At 37.8% G+C, this 15,550-nt stretch overlaps 2 protein-coding genes across 3 annotated transcripts in view; both read right to left on the bottom strand.

Moving 5' to 3' along the window:
* The window catches only part of LOC134821342 (cell adhesion molecule DSCAM-like), a 113,030-nt gene that overhangs the window by 93,358 nt on the left and 4,122 nt on the right, over positions 1 to 15,550 (bottom strand). The gene's annotated exons all lie outside the window — the stretch shown is intronic.
* On the bottom strand, positions 1,219 to 12,182 carry LOC134821343 (uncharacterized). Its single transcript, XM_063832085.1, has 6 exons — positions 11,440 to 12,182; positions 3,207 to 3,353; positions 2,963 to 3,056; positions 2,671 to 2,814; positions 2,315 to 2,429; positions 1,219 to 1,894 (listed from the first exon to the last, which is right to left on the bottom strand). The coding sequence occupies exons 1-6, from the start codon at positions 11,939 to 11,941 to the stop codon at positions 1,745 to 1,747; spliced, it is 1,152 nt and encodes a 383-aa protein (XP_063688155.1). The 5' UTR covers positions 11,942 to 12,182; the 3' UTR covers positions 1,219 to 1,744.

Here is a 15,550-nt window from a genome sequence, read left to right on the forward strand (position 1 = left end):
TCAGTATGATAACAATTTCGTTGATATGCGAAAAACGGAACTTACCTTTTCTTTCTAGTCTCTGCCCTCTGGATCCACTGTTGGCCTTGAAAAGGTCCGACTTTCTGAGGCTTCGACCGCAGCTGTTTGGATGTAACGCGCGAAATGTTCTATGATGTAGAGATAGTACATTAGTTAGCGGCAAATGCACGTACGTTCTTTAATTTAATTTAAACATTATATATTAGGGTTAAACTGCGAACAGAAATCTCTACCAGTGGTATTCCGTATTTTGCTTCTCCGTTCGCCTTCTAGGAGTACAACGAGATTTGCCACTTAAAATTGATCACGGGTACGTCAATAATATGCCTTATCTGTTGATGCAAAACCAAATCCTCCACTTCTGAGCTTATCTCCTCTCTCTCTTTGAAGTCCACATAACAATCAAAATTTACTTAACCACTTAAATACTTTATAGAAAGGAGAGGATATGACTCACAGATTTTGGTAAACAACTTTTGTGATCAACTGTGCTGAACAGTGCTGATGACTGATATCACGTTATTGTCAGGCTTATACAATTTCTCATCTCTTGATATCATGTTCAATTTGGTGAGACGGTTCTAAAAGGGTGTGACAAAATTAACCAACCTCATACCCAAGAAAATTTGAATCAGCACATTGTCTTGGGAGGGGAGGCTAACAACCGTTAGTTTCGTAGATATCCGGCCCTCTGCCAACGCCCTCATCTCACTGCCGCATGAGACAGGTTGAGTTGCAACGTGAGACAATGTCGCCAGGTGTGGAGCTTTTCTTTTTGTCTAGACGTAAACTAAAGCCACCAGACGGTCAGTACTGGAGATAAAGAAGAGAGCACTAAGTGACAGACAAGATGACGGCTTTTTAGTGAGGTTAATTTAGCGGGACGTCTTTGTCATGGAGTGGTACAGTGAGAGCTGATAAACAGGGCGTCGTAGCTTTAATATTAGGTTAAGTATTTGTCGCCAATCGACTATTTAAAAGCATGCTTCAAGGCAGAGGTTTGTGCCTTAACATCTGATTGTTGAGCAATAAAAGGCGTGGTCAAGACTATATAAGTTGTTCATGTAAGTTACAAGTTATATTATAGGGTGGGTGTTTAGCAAATTTGAGGTCATTAATAATGAAGCCGGCGAAAGATTCTTTATAATTTTTGGTAAAATTTATAGTTTCACGTAGCAACAAAGTACACATCCCATATCGTGAGTGGAAACGAAACAAGTTAAAAATAGCATTAAATAGAATATTCTACATAAAAACAAGGTTCACTCAAAGTCTGACAATGTCCAAAAATTGTCCTCGTTATATTAAAACAATTGATAGCAGAAATTTTATGACAAATAACTTATAACATACCAATAGCGAGGGGCCAGGTTGGGCCCGCTATAAAAGTTTACAAAGAATGTTTTATAGTAAAATGGGCGTTTATTCTTTTATTATACGTTTACCAGGATAATGACTGCGCACGGAAATATACATTAGAGTCTAGAAAGAGATTTAAACTCAGTTCATATCAAAATATCACAAAGAATCATTGTGTAAGTATAATAATTCAAATTGTCTTGAATCGCTAGATCAGGTAGAATTCCAACTTAGATCAGTCGCTCTGCGAATATTTTACATCTTTTCCATATCTTCACCCCATTCTAAAATCTGATAGAAAATTGAACACATGTCCACCATCTGACTAGATCAATTAACAAATACTAAATTCCCATCCGTGCCTCTAATCCAGTTGAATCCATTTCTGACTCTTAGGAATGGGAAGGCTGCTAGTTAATGACGTTTCTCTCCAATTACACTTGTCGTGTTCGTCGTAAGTGTGGTGTTTACCAGCACAGCCACAGTTCTCACAGACGGGCCGCACTGTGTACTCCTGCAATGCATTTGAGGATTAGGTAATAAGTTAAACATGAAATGGTAGGTATTACAAGGTCACGCTGTGGACCTTCATGGGAATTGGGGATGTGGCACAAGTTTGTTTTGGTACATGTATATGATTCGACGATTTGATTGGTCGATACTGTCAGCTGCTAGGTTATTCAGAGTCAAGTATGATAATAAAACTTGTGCCAAGTCCCCAGCACCACTATATCTACACCAATAAATACTAAAAACGACTATAAAAGACAGTATGTGAAGACTGAAACTAGGGTCAATACTTCAGCACAATAAATAATGCTCCTATCCAGATATTACAATCCCAGATAGTATCACATCAGATATAACAACCAGATATTATCACATCAGATATTACAACCAGATAATATCACATCAGATATTACCCTCCCTGTACCTTGTGAGGTTCCTCTGAATCGTCGCTGTAAAAGTCCTGCTCGCTATCTAAACAAGTACTACCTCTCGTACTATTGCTACCTCTGCAACTCCAGAATGCTTCGCTCACGTCTGACCTAAAATATAAGATCATGATATCGTCGTATTTGGAATTGGATTTAGGATTTATTTAATTTCTGATATAAGTTAGTTGCTGTAAAATTTGAATTTTGAAGGCGACGATTTGTAAGATATACTGTGGTTTTACTGAGGTAACAGCTGTAAAATTAAATCGTTAATTCATGAGAAGAGTAAGGTAGGTGTAAACATAGTAATCTCAGACAGAATTATAAAGATAGAATAAGGATAGTAAAATACCTGAGGTCGTTGGCGGAGGTAAGGGTACTCCTCATCCCTTGGGAGAGGGTCTCAAACAAATCGGTATCATTCAGATACCCAAAACTGGCGCTAAATGATCTTTTGTCTGGCTTCATGAAGTCGTTAGCATAGTAGTAATCGGTACTGAAATACGGTTTTATATGCTTAAAATGGAATAGTTATCAAGAATTACTTAATTAAATTATACTTATAATCCTCTTCTTATACAAATTATATTGGAGAGCTACAGTTGGAGCCATCATTGTTGATAATCGGGGATTTACGAACAAACCTTCTGAAGATTTCGCTGGTAGATTTAGATCTGTAATCTAGGCCATGTGTCTGGAATGGTGGTTCCACTGTGTCGTATCCGTTATCTCGGCGACCTACCACAAATAATATTGCAAATTAATTTATTAGCAGACCACTAATTTAAAGACGGATGCAATACTTGGAGCACACTGTGCAATATCGAGGTGAAGCTATAGCAATAATCAAACAATCAACCAATTCAGATAATAAGAGTAGAAATCTACCTGGATTTGATATTCCGTTGAGACTATCTAAATCTCCGGCCCTTGGAGACTCTTCGATGCTATCATAGCCTGACGGTGTGCCGAGTCTCTTAAAACAGGGGCCGAAACACGACCTCAGTGTTGCTGCGAGCATCCATCTACAGCATCCTTAAAATAAAAAGGGAGCTTGTTAGTTTACATAAACTAAATAAACTTATAAATCGGCGAGTTTTTTAAACAGCTTCCTTGATTGTTGGAATGAAATTGAAGGGAAATTTTGCAAAAGGATCATTGATAACACGAGCGGTAGGAGCGGTAGGAGCATGACCAGCTAGAAATGTTAATGAAGGTGCAGAAGCTTAAGCACCGCCAGCTATTATATTAGCGACAAGAGAACCGTCATTGTTGGACGTGAGGAGAGTGAGGACTCCTCAAACTACATTAAATTAAAACTTTTAACTAACGAGGAGGATTTACAGTTATTGTGTTTAGTGTTTGCCCAGCATATAAACCAGCTACTTGTATTACAATACTGAGGAAAGTTCATTTCTTTAATTTATTTCTTTTTCGGGACTAATTAAGGGGGCATACCCCAAAACAGTGGTTTGTGCCGTCCAGACCAAATGACCTCATAGGCAGTTCAGTGACCTTCTAGCGCACCGTTTCCACACAAAAAAAATTATTTTGAGAATTCCCATTTTTGTAATCGACCATTTCCTGGTTAAGAGTGCAATTTTCGGAAAAAATTATTTTGTGGTTGAGACGCTATAAGTTAATCATTTCTTGCGGTATCGGGTTGAAATTTTGCTCGCCGTTTATTCACATCTATGTCAAGGTGTGTGTAAAATCTTGATATCGTATCTAAAAAGGCTGGTGTGTTATGAATTTTTAAAGTCAAAAAGCTAAAATTGTCCTTTTCAGGCTTATTTTAACAATAAGTCAGTCAGAGAAGATCGGATTATTTGATACTTGACATCAAATTGTTCTCTGAATTCTGGCGCAGTTTTTGATGCCCTCAAAAATGTTTTTACTCATTCACCTTCTGATCTATTGGACCTCAAAGCCAAACAACAAATTTAGGCACATTTTTCGTTTTTAATATTTACTGATTTTTCTAAAATTTTGATAGGAATGTGCTAGTGACTTTTTGAAGGGAGCAAAATAACCGCAACTAGCACATTTATATATGAGTTATGAACAACAAAACACCCTAAAATGCTTCCCTTTGAAGTTATGGGAGAAAATGTGATTTTTTGGCTTTGCAGATAAAAAATCACATTTTCTCCCATAACTTCAAAGGGAAGCATTTTAGGGTGTTTTGTTGTTCATAACTTATATATAAATGTGCTAGTTGCGGTTATTTTGCACCCTTCAAAAAGTCACTAGCACATTCCTATCAAAATTTTAGAAAAATCAGTAAATATTAAAAACGAAAAATGTGCCTAAATTTGTTGTTTGGCTTTGAGGTCCAATAGATCAGAAGGTGAATGAGTAAAAACATTTTTGAGGGCATCAAAAACTGCGCCAGAATTCAGAGAACAATTTGATGTCAAGTATCAAATAATCCGATCTTCCCTGACTGACTTATTGTTAAAATAAGCCTGAAAAGGACAATTTTAGCTTTTTGACTTTAAAAATTCATAACACACCAGCCTTTTTAGATACGATATCAAGATTTTACACACACCTTGACATAGATGTGAATAAACGGCGAGCAAAATTTCAACCCGATACCGCAAGAAATGATTAACTTATAGCGTCTCAACCACAAAATAATTTTTTCCGAAAATTGCACTCTTAACCAGGAAATGGTCGATTACAAAAATGGGAATTCTCAAAATAATTTTTTTTTGTGTGGAAACGGTGCGCTAGAAGGTCACTGAACTGCCTATGAGGTCATTAGGTCTGGACAGATTTGGGGTATGCCCCCTTAATGATGTACATATTTGGAGTTGCTACTAACGTTGAGTTAATGTTATTGAAGTTCCATTTTTGAAGTCAAATTTTGCCACACAAGATGCCACAGACGCCATGCGATGAGCGAGAATCAAGATCAGCAATCAAGTGAAAGTGCGAAAGTTTGTGGAGCTTTTATTGCTGTATCAAAAACACAGCAAGGAAAATTTGACTACAATCTCACAGTTACTACAGTTCAACATCAACGTCGATAAAAGGATTGCAAAATGGCTGATGTGCGGGATTAATTTCCAAGAGGTCACTTAAAATTCCACACTTACATAAGGTATCCGTTATAGGTGTACACTTGTGATGTGGAGTGTGGTCTACTTTTTTTTATAGTAATATTACCGTACGATTTATTATATTGGGTCATACATCCGGATCCCGATGGCACTGTCGCGGCACTCTCGAGGCACTCCCGTGGCACTCTCGAGGCACTATGGCGGCTAGTGCCAACTTTCAATCATGTTCTTTCAAAAGCATCCGGATGTATACCTTATATTGTAATTTGTACAATGTGCACACTACACAGTGTTTAAATTTAGTGTATAATTGGTTCACATGTAACGTTAGGATCCTAGGGGAGGGGATTTCGTAATAATTGGCTGAAATGATGACGTTAATGTATAAATTTGCACACAATGAACAAGGGATAAACTTGCTGAAGTAAGATGAGTTTAAAATGGCAAAGTGTTGCTGATTTAAAAAGGTGAATATTAAGATCTATTTTTAGAAACCACCTTTCATAATTGTACTTGATGACTGATCTAGAGGCGGCAGTATGGAGACGATTTGTACGGAGACGATTTGTACAAAAACAACATTGGAGACTATTAATTGTATTTGTAAGGAGAGCACAACTCAAGGAGGAACAAACATTAAACATGTAACTCTATGTGAAACATCGGATCATGCACATTCCTTAGGGGTCGTTCACATATTACGTAATCATTTTTTGGAACATTTTTACCCCCCCCCCCCCCCCCTCTGTAATCAGTTTTACACATATAGCTATTGTGTCAAAATTACACTAGCGTAATCATTCGGAAAACTACCCCCCCCCCCCCCCTCAGCTGATTACGTAATATGTGAACGACCCGTTATACCAGCATTTAATATTTCGATGATGCAACATTTTTGATGTCATGCCTCTCTTTAATAACATTACTACAGGCAAATAGCCAGATTGCTTCAAACATAAACACTCAAAACTATCCCGACACTCCTAACAACATTTATCAAGACGAGGAAGATTTGCTTTTAGCTTTACAAATTCACAACAACATAACGCAACAGCACAGCAGCTATAATATCGTGAATAATATCCTGTATCAGGGAGTATATACACTGATGACACTATGATTGGCTCTGTATAACCACACAAAGCAGTACTAAATCCAACAATACACCAGACAATACAATCTAACAGAACAGATAGCTGGTAGTAGCTGCGTGACGTCACGTGATGACGTCACGTGATGACGTCACGTGATCTTGTGCAAATAGTACCCCACCGTGTTACGCAATATATATATGGTTGCGAAATTATCCTGAGGATGCAGTCACTAAATTGAGTTGGAGGTGCCGCTTCATGCACGGCCCACCTCGTATTAAATATACGATTGTCAGCTGTTTGAAAGCACTGTATGAGCATATAATATCCTTTATACAATTTTGTACAGTTTATAGACTATACGAGATACCTTAGGCGGAAATATTATGGGGGTCAAATTTGGTTCTTTTCGGGCCAAAAAACCATATTTATAACAGTCCATTATTTAACCCCCCCCCCCCCCCCCCCTTAATATTACCGACTAAGGTATACAGACATATACAGTGCATACAATACACGGTCATGATTGGCACCATTTCCGGGTCTTCACACTATCTACAACAAAACAAATGTCCTTCACACTAAAAGAAGAGATAAGCAAAGTTTCTCACCGTGATCTTTAACGCACATCCAAGGAGAAGAAGAAGAAGAAACCTCCCAGATCAGCTACATCAGTACCACTGACCAGATCTGTAAACAATCTATACACTAGCCGGCCGCAATATACTGAAACAGCTTCACACACAATCAAACAACGCTCTATCACTCAAAGACTTGAGAGCGAGATGTAATATAACACTACACAAGATGCCTCAACAGAAATGGGGCATGTTATTTAGGGGATTGGTAGGCAGCTCTCTCTGCTTTATTGTGTTACGTTTTACACTGGATATATTTAGTATATTATGTTGATGTAATTTATGAGAGAGAGAGGGCCGGTGAGCTCGTCTTAAATTTGCATAATAAGTAAGTTGTTCATGTGTGTAATTTTATACTATGTTATTGGTTATTTTCTGTGAGGTGGTGTTTTTGCGAGGAAGTGAATTTTAGAATTGTACGATTGTGTTTTGGTGTGTAAGTGCATATACATGGTATTCTGTATATAGTGTATAGTTTGTAAATTGAGTTTGTTATACTATTTATTATCGTAATTATGCATGAATTGTGATCATTATGTGCCCATTCTGAGCCGACCAGTCTGCCCTCCTCAGAGGCAACTATTAGACCTTATGAGCCCCAAATCATGAAACCACGATTACCTACCTTGTATAGTGTATTGAACCCCGAGTTATATTAATCACTGCAGCGTCATCGCATCTTGATTCTTGAATAATATGCGCTATAATGCTCCTAACTCTCCTCGAGAGCCACGCCCCACTGCAGATCTGCAGTCCTGACACATAGTGGGGATCATGATGAGGTCTATGTCAGGTAACCATTACAAGAGGAGCTGCTGTTGCAGAGCTTCATGTGATGGATTACAACATGGAATCTGCCTGAAATACAGGACCTGTATCTCACATGGGCAGTGGGCATTTGCGCAACTTTGCGATTTTGGTACTAAACAGACGATAACCTTACAACTGTTGGCATCTATATAGACACATTAAGATGCAACGGATTGAATCATGCCGCTGGGTGAAACTCGCTAGCACCAATAGTGGTTCACGATTTGACTGTGATTATGGACGATGCAATCTCTCTGGTTTCTTGAGTGACCCTTTTCGTATTGCACACACTTTAAACTGTGAAAAATCAGCACCCATTTAATTTAAATAATAAATAAATTATTGCTCAAGTGTACAGTGTACCTAGAAGTGTACCTAGAAGAATTAACAGTTGATTCCTCTTAATACAAGCAAGCAGCATATCAAATGGAGGACCAACTTTTAAATTGTCATACTAAAAAGTCTTTGAGAGCTCAATCCGAGATCAAAACAACTATATCTACTATATATTGATCTGACGGGTGCTAAGTACTGTGGGAGAAAGCAGGTAGACATACAAGCAAATTCAATAACTCATAATAACGGGGAGCAATCAGTAGATGGCTTTATCAAGGTGGTGTAGATATATTGGGAAATCGGTACTGAATATGGGATCATTTACATAATATTAAGCAACTTACATTTCTATACATGATCGGCTATGTGTGAAAGGGATTTCGGGGAGGGAATATGCTTGATAATCGGATGCTAGGTTACCCAAACTGGAGTAAGGCAATCTGTTCTCTTTTGAAAAAGTACAATCCCAATTTTAACTTGAACAGAAAAATATAGAGCACGGATAATTAAAACTCCTAGGGGCCATCTACTTAGGACGTCCGGCAAATAGGAAGGGGGGAGGGGGTGGGTGGTTTTTGAATTTCGGACAAATCCGGTCAGGCCGGGGAGGGTGGTTTCTGAAAATCCGGACGTCCGGAAATTTTGGCAGAATTAACGAAAAAGTACCATTTATTTCAACTCTTTGACACTATAATTACTCTGTAGGTTTAACTTTAGATCCTGTATTTTGAACGAGAAGACGATTCCCAGAGCAGCTCATGAGAGCCGAGACACAACTCGCATATTCTCCTACAGCCTTAAAACTTATTCGATTGGACGGCTACTTAAGTACTTAAATGTAACTGTGCTAAACTTGCTCGACACTAAATGTATTATTGTCTATTTTAAGTAACTACACATTTTATTAACAATGAATTTGAGTTGGTTTTATTTGTACTCTTAAAAGTAGCTGCAAATCCGGACGTCCGGGGGAGGGGGGGGGGGGGGGGGCGGGGGGTGGTTTTGAAAATTCGGACACACCCGGACATGGGGGAGGGGTGGTCTGAAAATCTGCGATTTTGGCGGACGTCCTAAGTATAAGATGGCCCCCAGTACGATTTTAAAATCTCGGATTGAAAAGTCTTTAAACAAACTCCAGACAACAAACTAAAGCAATCCAAACCTAAAACAAAGCCAAAGATTCGACACCCGCCACTCCAAGTGTTCTGTGTTACCACACTCAACGTCTGGCATAAACTCAATCCGGCCATGTCAACCACGTTCACACGTCATCACAATATAATTGGGTTGTATAGCAAGGTTTCCTATTGTCAGACATGAGAGGGTTGGCTCACAGTGTGTGTAATTGTAAGTGGGCTGCTATATAATATACTCTCTATTGTTTAAGATCAATTAAATTTTAGAGATTAAATTGTGTACCAGGAAAATGTGTAATGATAAGTGTCCACGTTAAGTTGCTAAGTGTTGGATCATAAGAAAGGGCTCTGTATAAATTGTGAACCTTGATGCTAAAAACTTTTAAAAAACGATTGACAATCGACGGCACTGAAACTAAAATACACGAATGAAATTTCAGTCCAATAAAAAAACGGATACATTAGAAAGGTATAAATAAGTTGTTATTACTAATAAAATTAGTTCATATGCGAATGAAAACAATACGATCTTAGACTACTTCTCATGCGGACGGAACGGTTACCAACGACCAATGATACAACAAGGTACCACCACCCTCCGACAACTCACAATCTGACAGAAACCCCTACAACAACCTGACAGGTGTCTCGAGCCAGACTGGGGGTGGAGTGTATCTCACACACACACACATGTAAAACAGAGCTAAACCGACCATCATGGCTCTAACCCTCCCTGTAAGTGACCACACCCTCACCGAAACAAAGGGAGAGAGGTGGAGTGTTTGTTGAACATCTGTTGTCACGTCACACTCGCACGCCGCGCGCGCTGTTGTTGTGGGCTGAAAGTGGGGTGACGATGTGTTGCTAAATATAACTTTAAGGGGCGGTATAATGGGTTCTTAGGAGTTTTTAACTTGGGAGTTTTAACAAGCTTCGACGAATGACTTTACGAGAGCCTGTTAAGTTTATTTTCTATTTATACTATTGTACACCTACATCACGTATATACTATTTATACTTTTGTGTACCAGATTCAATAGTGTAATCTTTTACAATGGTACCACCAGATGTAGCTCTCATACAATGATGCACTATTGTTTAGTAAGTGATATTGTTCAATAAGTAAAATAAGTAATATAAGTGCTATATGTTCGCATCGGTCGATGGTTACCAGAAATGCTTTTTAGAGATTGCCAGCCAAGTTAGATTATCAAACCATGATTCGTTAAGTGATATGGTTTCTCTAATAAAATTGGTATACATTTTCAAATGACCCTTTTACCTTTTACCGTACGAAGATAGTGACATTTTAAGTAGACAGAAATCCAAAATATCAACTTATAGATTAGGTAATAGGAAAGAATCAAACGTTATGAGTATGATCGACACAAACCATGCGGATAAACAGCGGATAAACAATATTGAGCGTAACTCGAAACTTATCGGAAAATTAAAATGTTTGATGATAAGGACATCAGACACGGTTCTAATTTCATTTTTCTGGGTCCCGTCCAATCATTGCAACAACTATTTCCGTTAACATCAGGCAGGAGCCTGATCAATTTACTGTTATCAGTTAGACTCGGGACAAAATGGAAATCGCAAATGATAACAATTTGTTGAAGAAATTTAAAACCCAGTACTCAAATCCAACAACCAGTTGAGCAAATCCAACAACCAGTTCATGAGCAAAGTATGGTCACACAAACATGCAGAGCTCGTAAAACAGCAGATAAATCATATTCATGGCATAAGAATCGTATACAAAACTATAAACGTATCATGCAAAAGTCACAATCACTAAAATAGAATACCACGTTGACACAAACAGTCAAAATGCACATTCATGTAGCACTAGCAGTAGCAGTAGCACATGGTTACTCATGGTAACATGTGGTTACACATATTTGTTACACATGGTTACACATGGTTACACAATACAAATGGTTTATACTCATGGTAACACATGGTTACTCATATTGGTTACACATGGTTACACATGGTTACACATCGTTACAAGCACACGGCCATGCAGCACTCACTTTTCTTCCTCCGTCTCTTCCCCCGGGAGTTTGTCTGAGTTTCCGCATCACACTTGATGTTATCAAGCTCTACTGGAGCAGTCAGGTGCAGGGCTGGCTCACTGAAGGTAGTGCAGGTCGGACTGCTGAAGTGAACTGAGACGGGTCTGTGGTGGGGTTTTGGGGCTGGGTTGGTAGTGGGGGTGGTGGTTGAAGGTTTTAGGATTGTACTTGAGGGAGTATCTTGTGGGGGTGTTCTGTTCAGTTCGTTTGACTCTAATTTGGAGTGTTTAACTTTCATTTTGCCGTTCTTGAGTGAAGAGCGAGTGCTTTTCTGCTTTAATGAACTAGATGGACGCTTCTTGATGATACCCTGCCTGGTGGCTGGCACTGCAGTTGTCTCGACAGTACTGTACGTGGAAGCATCAGCACTCTGTAGGGTGTCATGAGCACAGCTCGTGGAGGCATGGTCACTGCTTGTGGAGGCATTAGCAGTGATATTTTGGGTATCATTAGTATTCATCTGGGTACCATTAGCACTCTTCGGAATATCACAGGTCTCATCTGATTTGGATGAAGAAGGAAACACTGCCACTTTCAAAGTGGCACTGGTACTAGCATGATCTTCAGAAGGTTCGGAAGACAGATCAACTTTCAGATTGACCCTTAAACTTACACCTTGCCGGATCAGGAACGACTCAAATAGAGTGACTTCAGAGTTGAAGGATAACTGAAGTGGGTTGGTGTTTCTTCCTCAACATTTACTACGAACAGAACTTGTTATCAGAACTCGTTTTAGACTGTGTGGTGTGTTTATGCACAGACACACACAAACACACGCACAGTAAATTCAGTTTTGAAATTAGTAGACTAAGTTTACACATATTATAAGCTGAAAGGAAAATGATGGACAGACTGTTTACAGTCAAATTGTATTTATAGCTAGTAGCCTTGTTGACTGTCGTGATTCTCTAAAACTACATATTATTCATTATTCCTTATTATATCAAAGTAAAAAAGACGCTACACGAATAACGCTAATGTAGAAAACGTAGAAAAAAGTCCAACAGACGAATGGCGTGCTTGTGAGAAAGCAAGCAAGCAGAATATAATGCACTCAACAACAGTGTACTACTAATCTCTCCTCTTCTACACATGCACGAGCTATCTGGTCGTGAAACTAACGAGCACTGCACGGTGCGATAGACCGCTCGTAATTACGATAATTAATCGCTTAATTACTAGTTAATCACTCAAAAATTGCTCTAATTACCTCACAAGTGTTTACCGAAAGACTCAGCCTCTCCGTGATGATCGTTGATCTCACGGGATTATAGCAAACGAAAGTGTAAGAAAATCTGCGTATGTGTTTGTAACCCGCGGACCGATCCTTCTCCTCCTCTCCAAGTAGAGGGACAGCTCACACACACATGCACATGCAGATTGTAGATGGAGTGATGGAGTGTAACATATTAAATAACGGAGCATAGTGACACTAAGCCGTGTTGAGTACTCATACAGCTCATGGGGATTATTCACCTCACGGATTGTAGCTGTATCATTGCGTGTGTGTCACGTGGTGTGGGAGTGAGCCACGTGGTGGTGGGAGTGTGTCACGTGGTCTTTGTAACCGTGCGTACGTGGGGGATTGATTATTTTTCTTTTCTAGTTTGTAGTATGTCAATTGATGATATCAAGTCACAGTGAAGTCGATAAGGTAGATACTAGATACCTTATGAGACATATTTAAAAGGTACGAAATTTTCTTTAATTATGACTGTCGATTTACTATATCAATATAGTAAGTTATAAATATGATGCATCTGACAAATGAACACTAGTATTCGATCAGGAATTGCTTTAAAACTTATTTTAAGAAATTTCGGGAGTGGTGGAGGATAAAAAACACCGGCGGTCTCCTATTCCGTCTGGAGGATCGGAAGTCAAGTTAAAACTAACTTTCAAAGGCGCTGGAAAAACTTTTTATAAGATGAAACCGCTTGTTAGAGGTGCCTACACCTGGGACTCACTGGAGAGAGAAACGTCCCTGAACAGTGAACCAGGAGATCAAGATAATCAAGAAGAAATTGACTTGTAATTTTTCAAATTTCATGTTTTATTTAATTGATTTTCTCAAATATTGGGTTTTATTTTTGTAAAATAAAGAAATGAAAAAAATCCCCAAATACCATGATTTAATTTGGGGTATGAAATGCGGTGGTCTTCGGAAAAAAATCCCATATTTTCGTTCCCAAATCATTAAGGTCACCGGAATTATGTCGAATATAAATATGTCTCGTAAGGTGTTTAGTTACAATGATATGGATATTTTATGTTTGTTGTTATGAGAGTATGAGATTAGAGAAACGAAGACTTCTGGCCAACTTCTTGCAAACAAACTTAATTAATAACAACGAATTGAAGCTGCATCCAGCTTACACGACTATAAACGATGGATCAAGAAATAGTAACTATATGACACAAACCTCTAATAGCCTAGATACAGGCAAATGAGTATCTAAGTTATGCGACAATAGATAAACTACTGAAACCCACAACCCATTTGTTTGGGTATGCATAACAAATGTCAGCAGGGAAAAACACAAGGCTGGCTAAACAATCTCTAATTTAACAGAAAAAGTAGCATTTAAGCATTTAGCAATTTCAACGTCGTGATCATAGCACAACCGCAATTTTTATCGATTAAATCTGCCTGCATATACATATCACATGATCAATGACCATGATGTGCAAACTGTACACATTTACCTTACACGTTCTCCAACAATAAAACTACAGCGACGCTCTCTACTCTGCTCTCGTAGAAAGAAAGACATTATAATAACCACACACTCCCTCGAGAGCAAACTATACTACAATGTAGACTATAAATTATAATAAGCAGGTAACCAAGCACCGGCTCAACTATACGATATTAGCAACTTAACTATACATTACTAGGCTATATGTTAAACAACTTAACTATACATTACTAGGCTATATGTTAAACAACTTAACTATACTTTAGGTTATATGTAAAACAACTTAACTATACATTAGGCTATATGTTAAACAACTTAACTATACATTACTAGGCTATATGTTAAACAACTTAACTATACATTAGGCTATATGTTAAACAACTTAACTATACATTAGGCTATATGTTAAACAACTTAACTATACATTACTAGGCTATATGTTAAACAACTTAACTATACATTACTAGGCTATATGTTAAACAACTTAACTATACATTACTAGGCTATATGTTAAACAACTTAACTATACATTACTAGGCTATATGTTAAACAACTTAACTATACATTACTAGGCTATATGTTAAACAACTTAACTATACATTACTAGGCTATATGTTAAACAACCTAACTATACATTAGGCTATATGTTAAACAACTTAACTATACATTACTAGGCTATATGTTAAACAACTTAACTATACATTACTAGGCTATATGTTAAACAACTTAACTATACATTACTAGGCTATATGTTAAACAACTTAACTATACTTTAGGCTATATGTTAAACAACTTAACTATACATTTAACAACATGTAAACTACACGAACTATTCATTTACCAATATATAAACGAAATGAACTGTACATTAAACAACAAAAGTGTACAGAATACATCAAACGGCACATAAATGACAAGAATAAGTATTACCTGGGGACCCCAGGCTATTATGTTCATAAACATTAAAGATTTGGCGGAATGACAGGCTGAGCGCGGCCCAGTAAGAATAAGTACAATTAGAAATGTACAACACAAGTACTTATACTATTATAGTAAAACTGAGTTATAAAAGTGCTTATTACACACAAAAACAAGCACAGCGAAACAATATAGGCAATCTAATTAGTGTATTGAAGTCTCCAATGAAGCGCTTGCAAATTATATACATTATAATATATTGTATATATTATAATATAGTGTGTATATTTCAATGTATTTTGTCCATGTATTGTATAAATTACAATATATTTTTAATTTTGCACAATATACACGGTAATTAATAGTTTATACATTGTGATCGAATCCGATACTGCACACTAAAAATTAAATTATTTTGGACAATTGACAAAGCAATCGTATTACTCGTAAGT

Source organism: Bolinopsis microptera, chromosome 9, assembly GCF_026151205.1.
Source record: "Bolinopsis microptera isolate Bmic1 chromosome 9, MBARI_Bmic_1.0, whole genome shotgun sequence".
Classification (NCBI taxonomy): domain Eukaryota; kingdom Metazoa; phylum Ctenophora; class Tentaculata; order Lobata; family Bolinopsidae; genus Bolinopsis; species Bolinopsis microptera.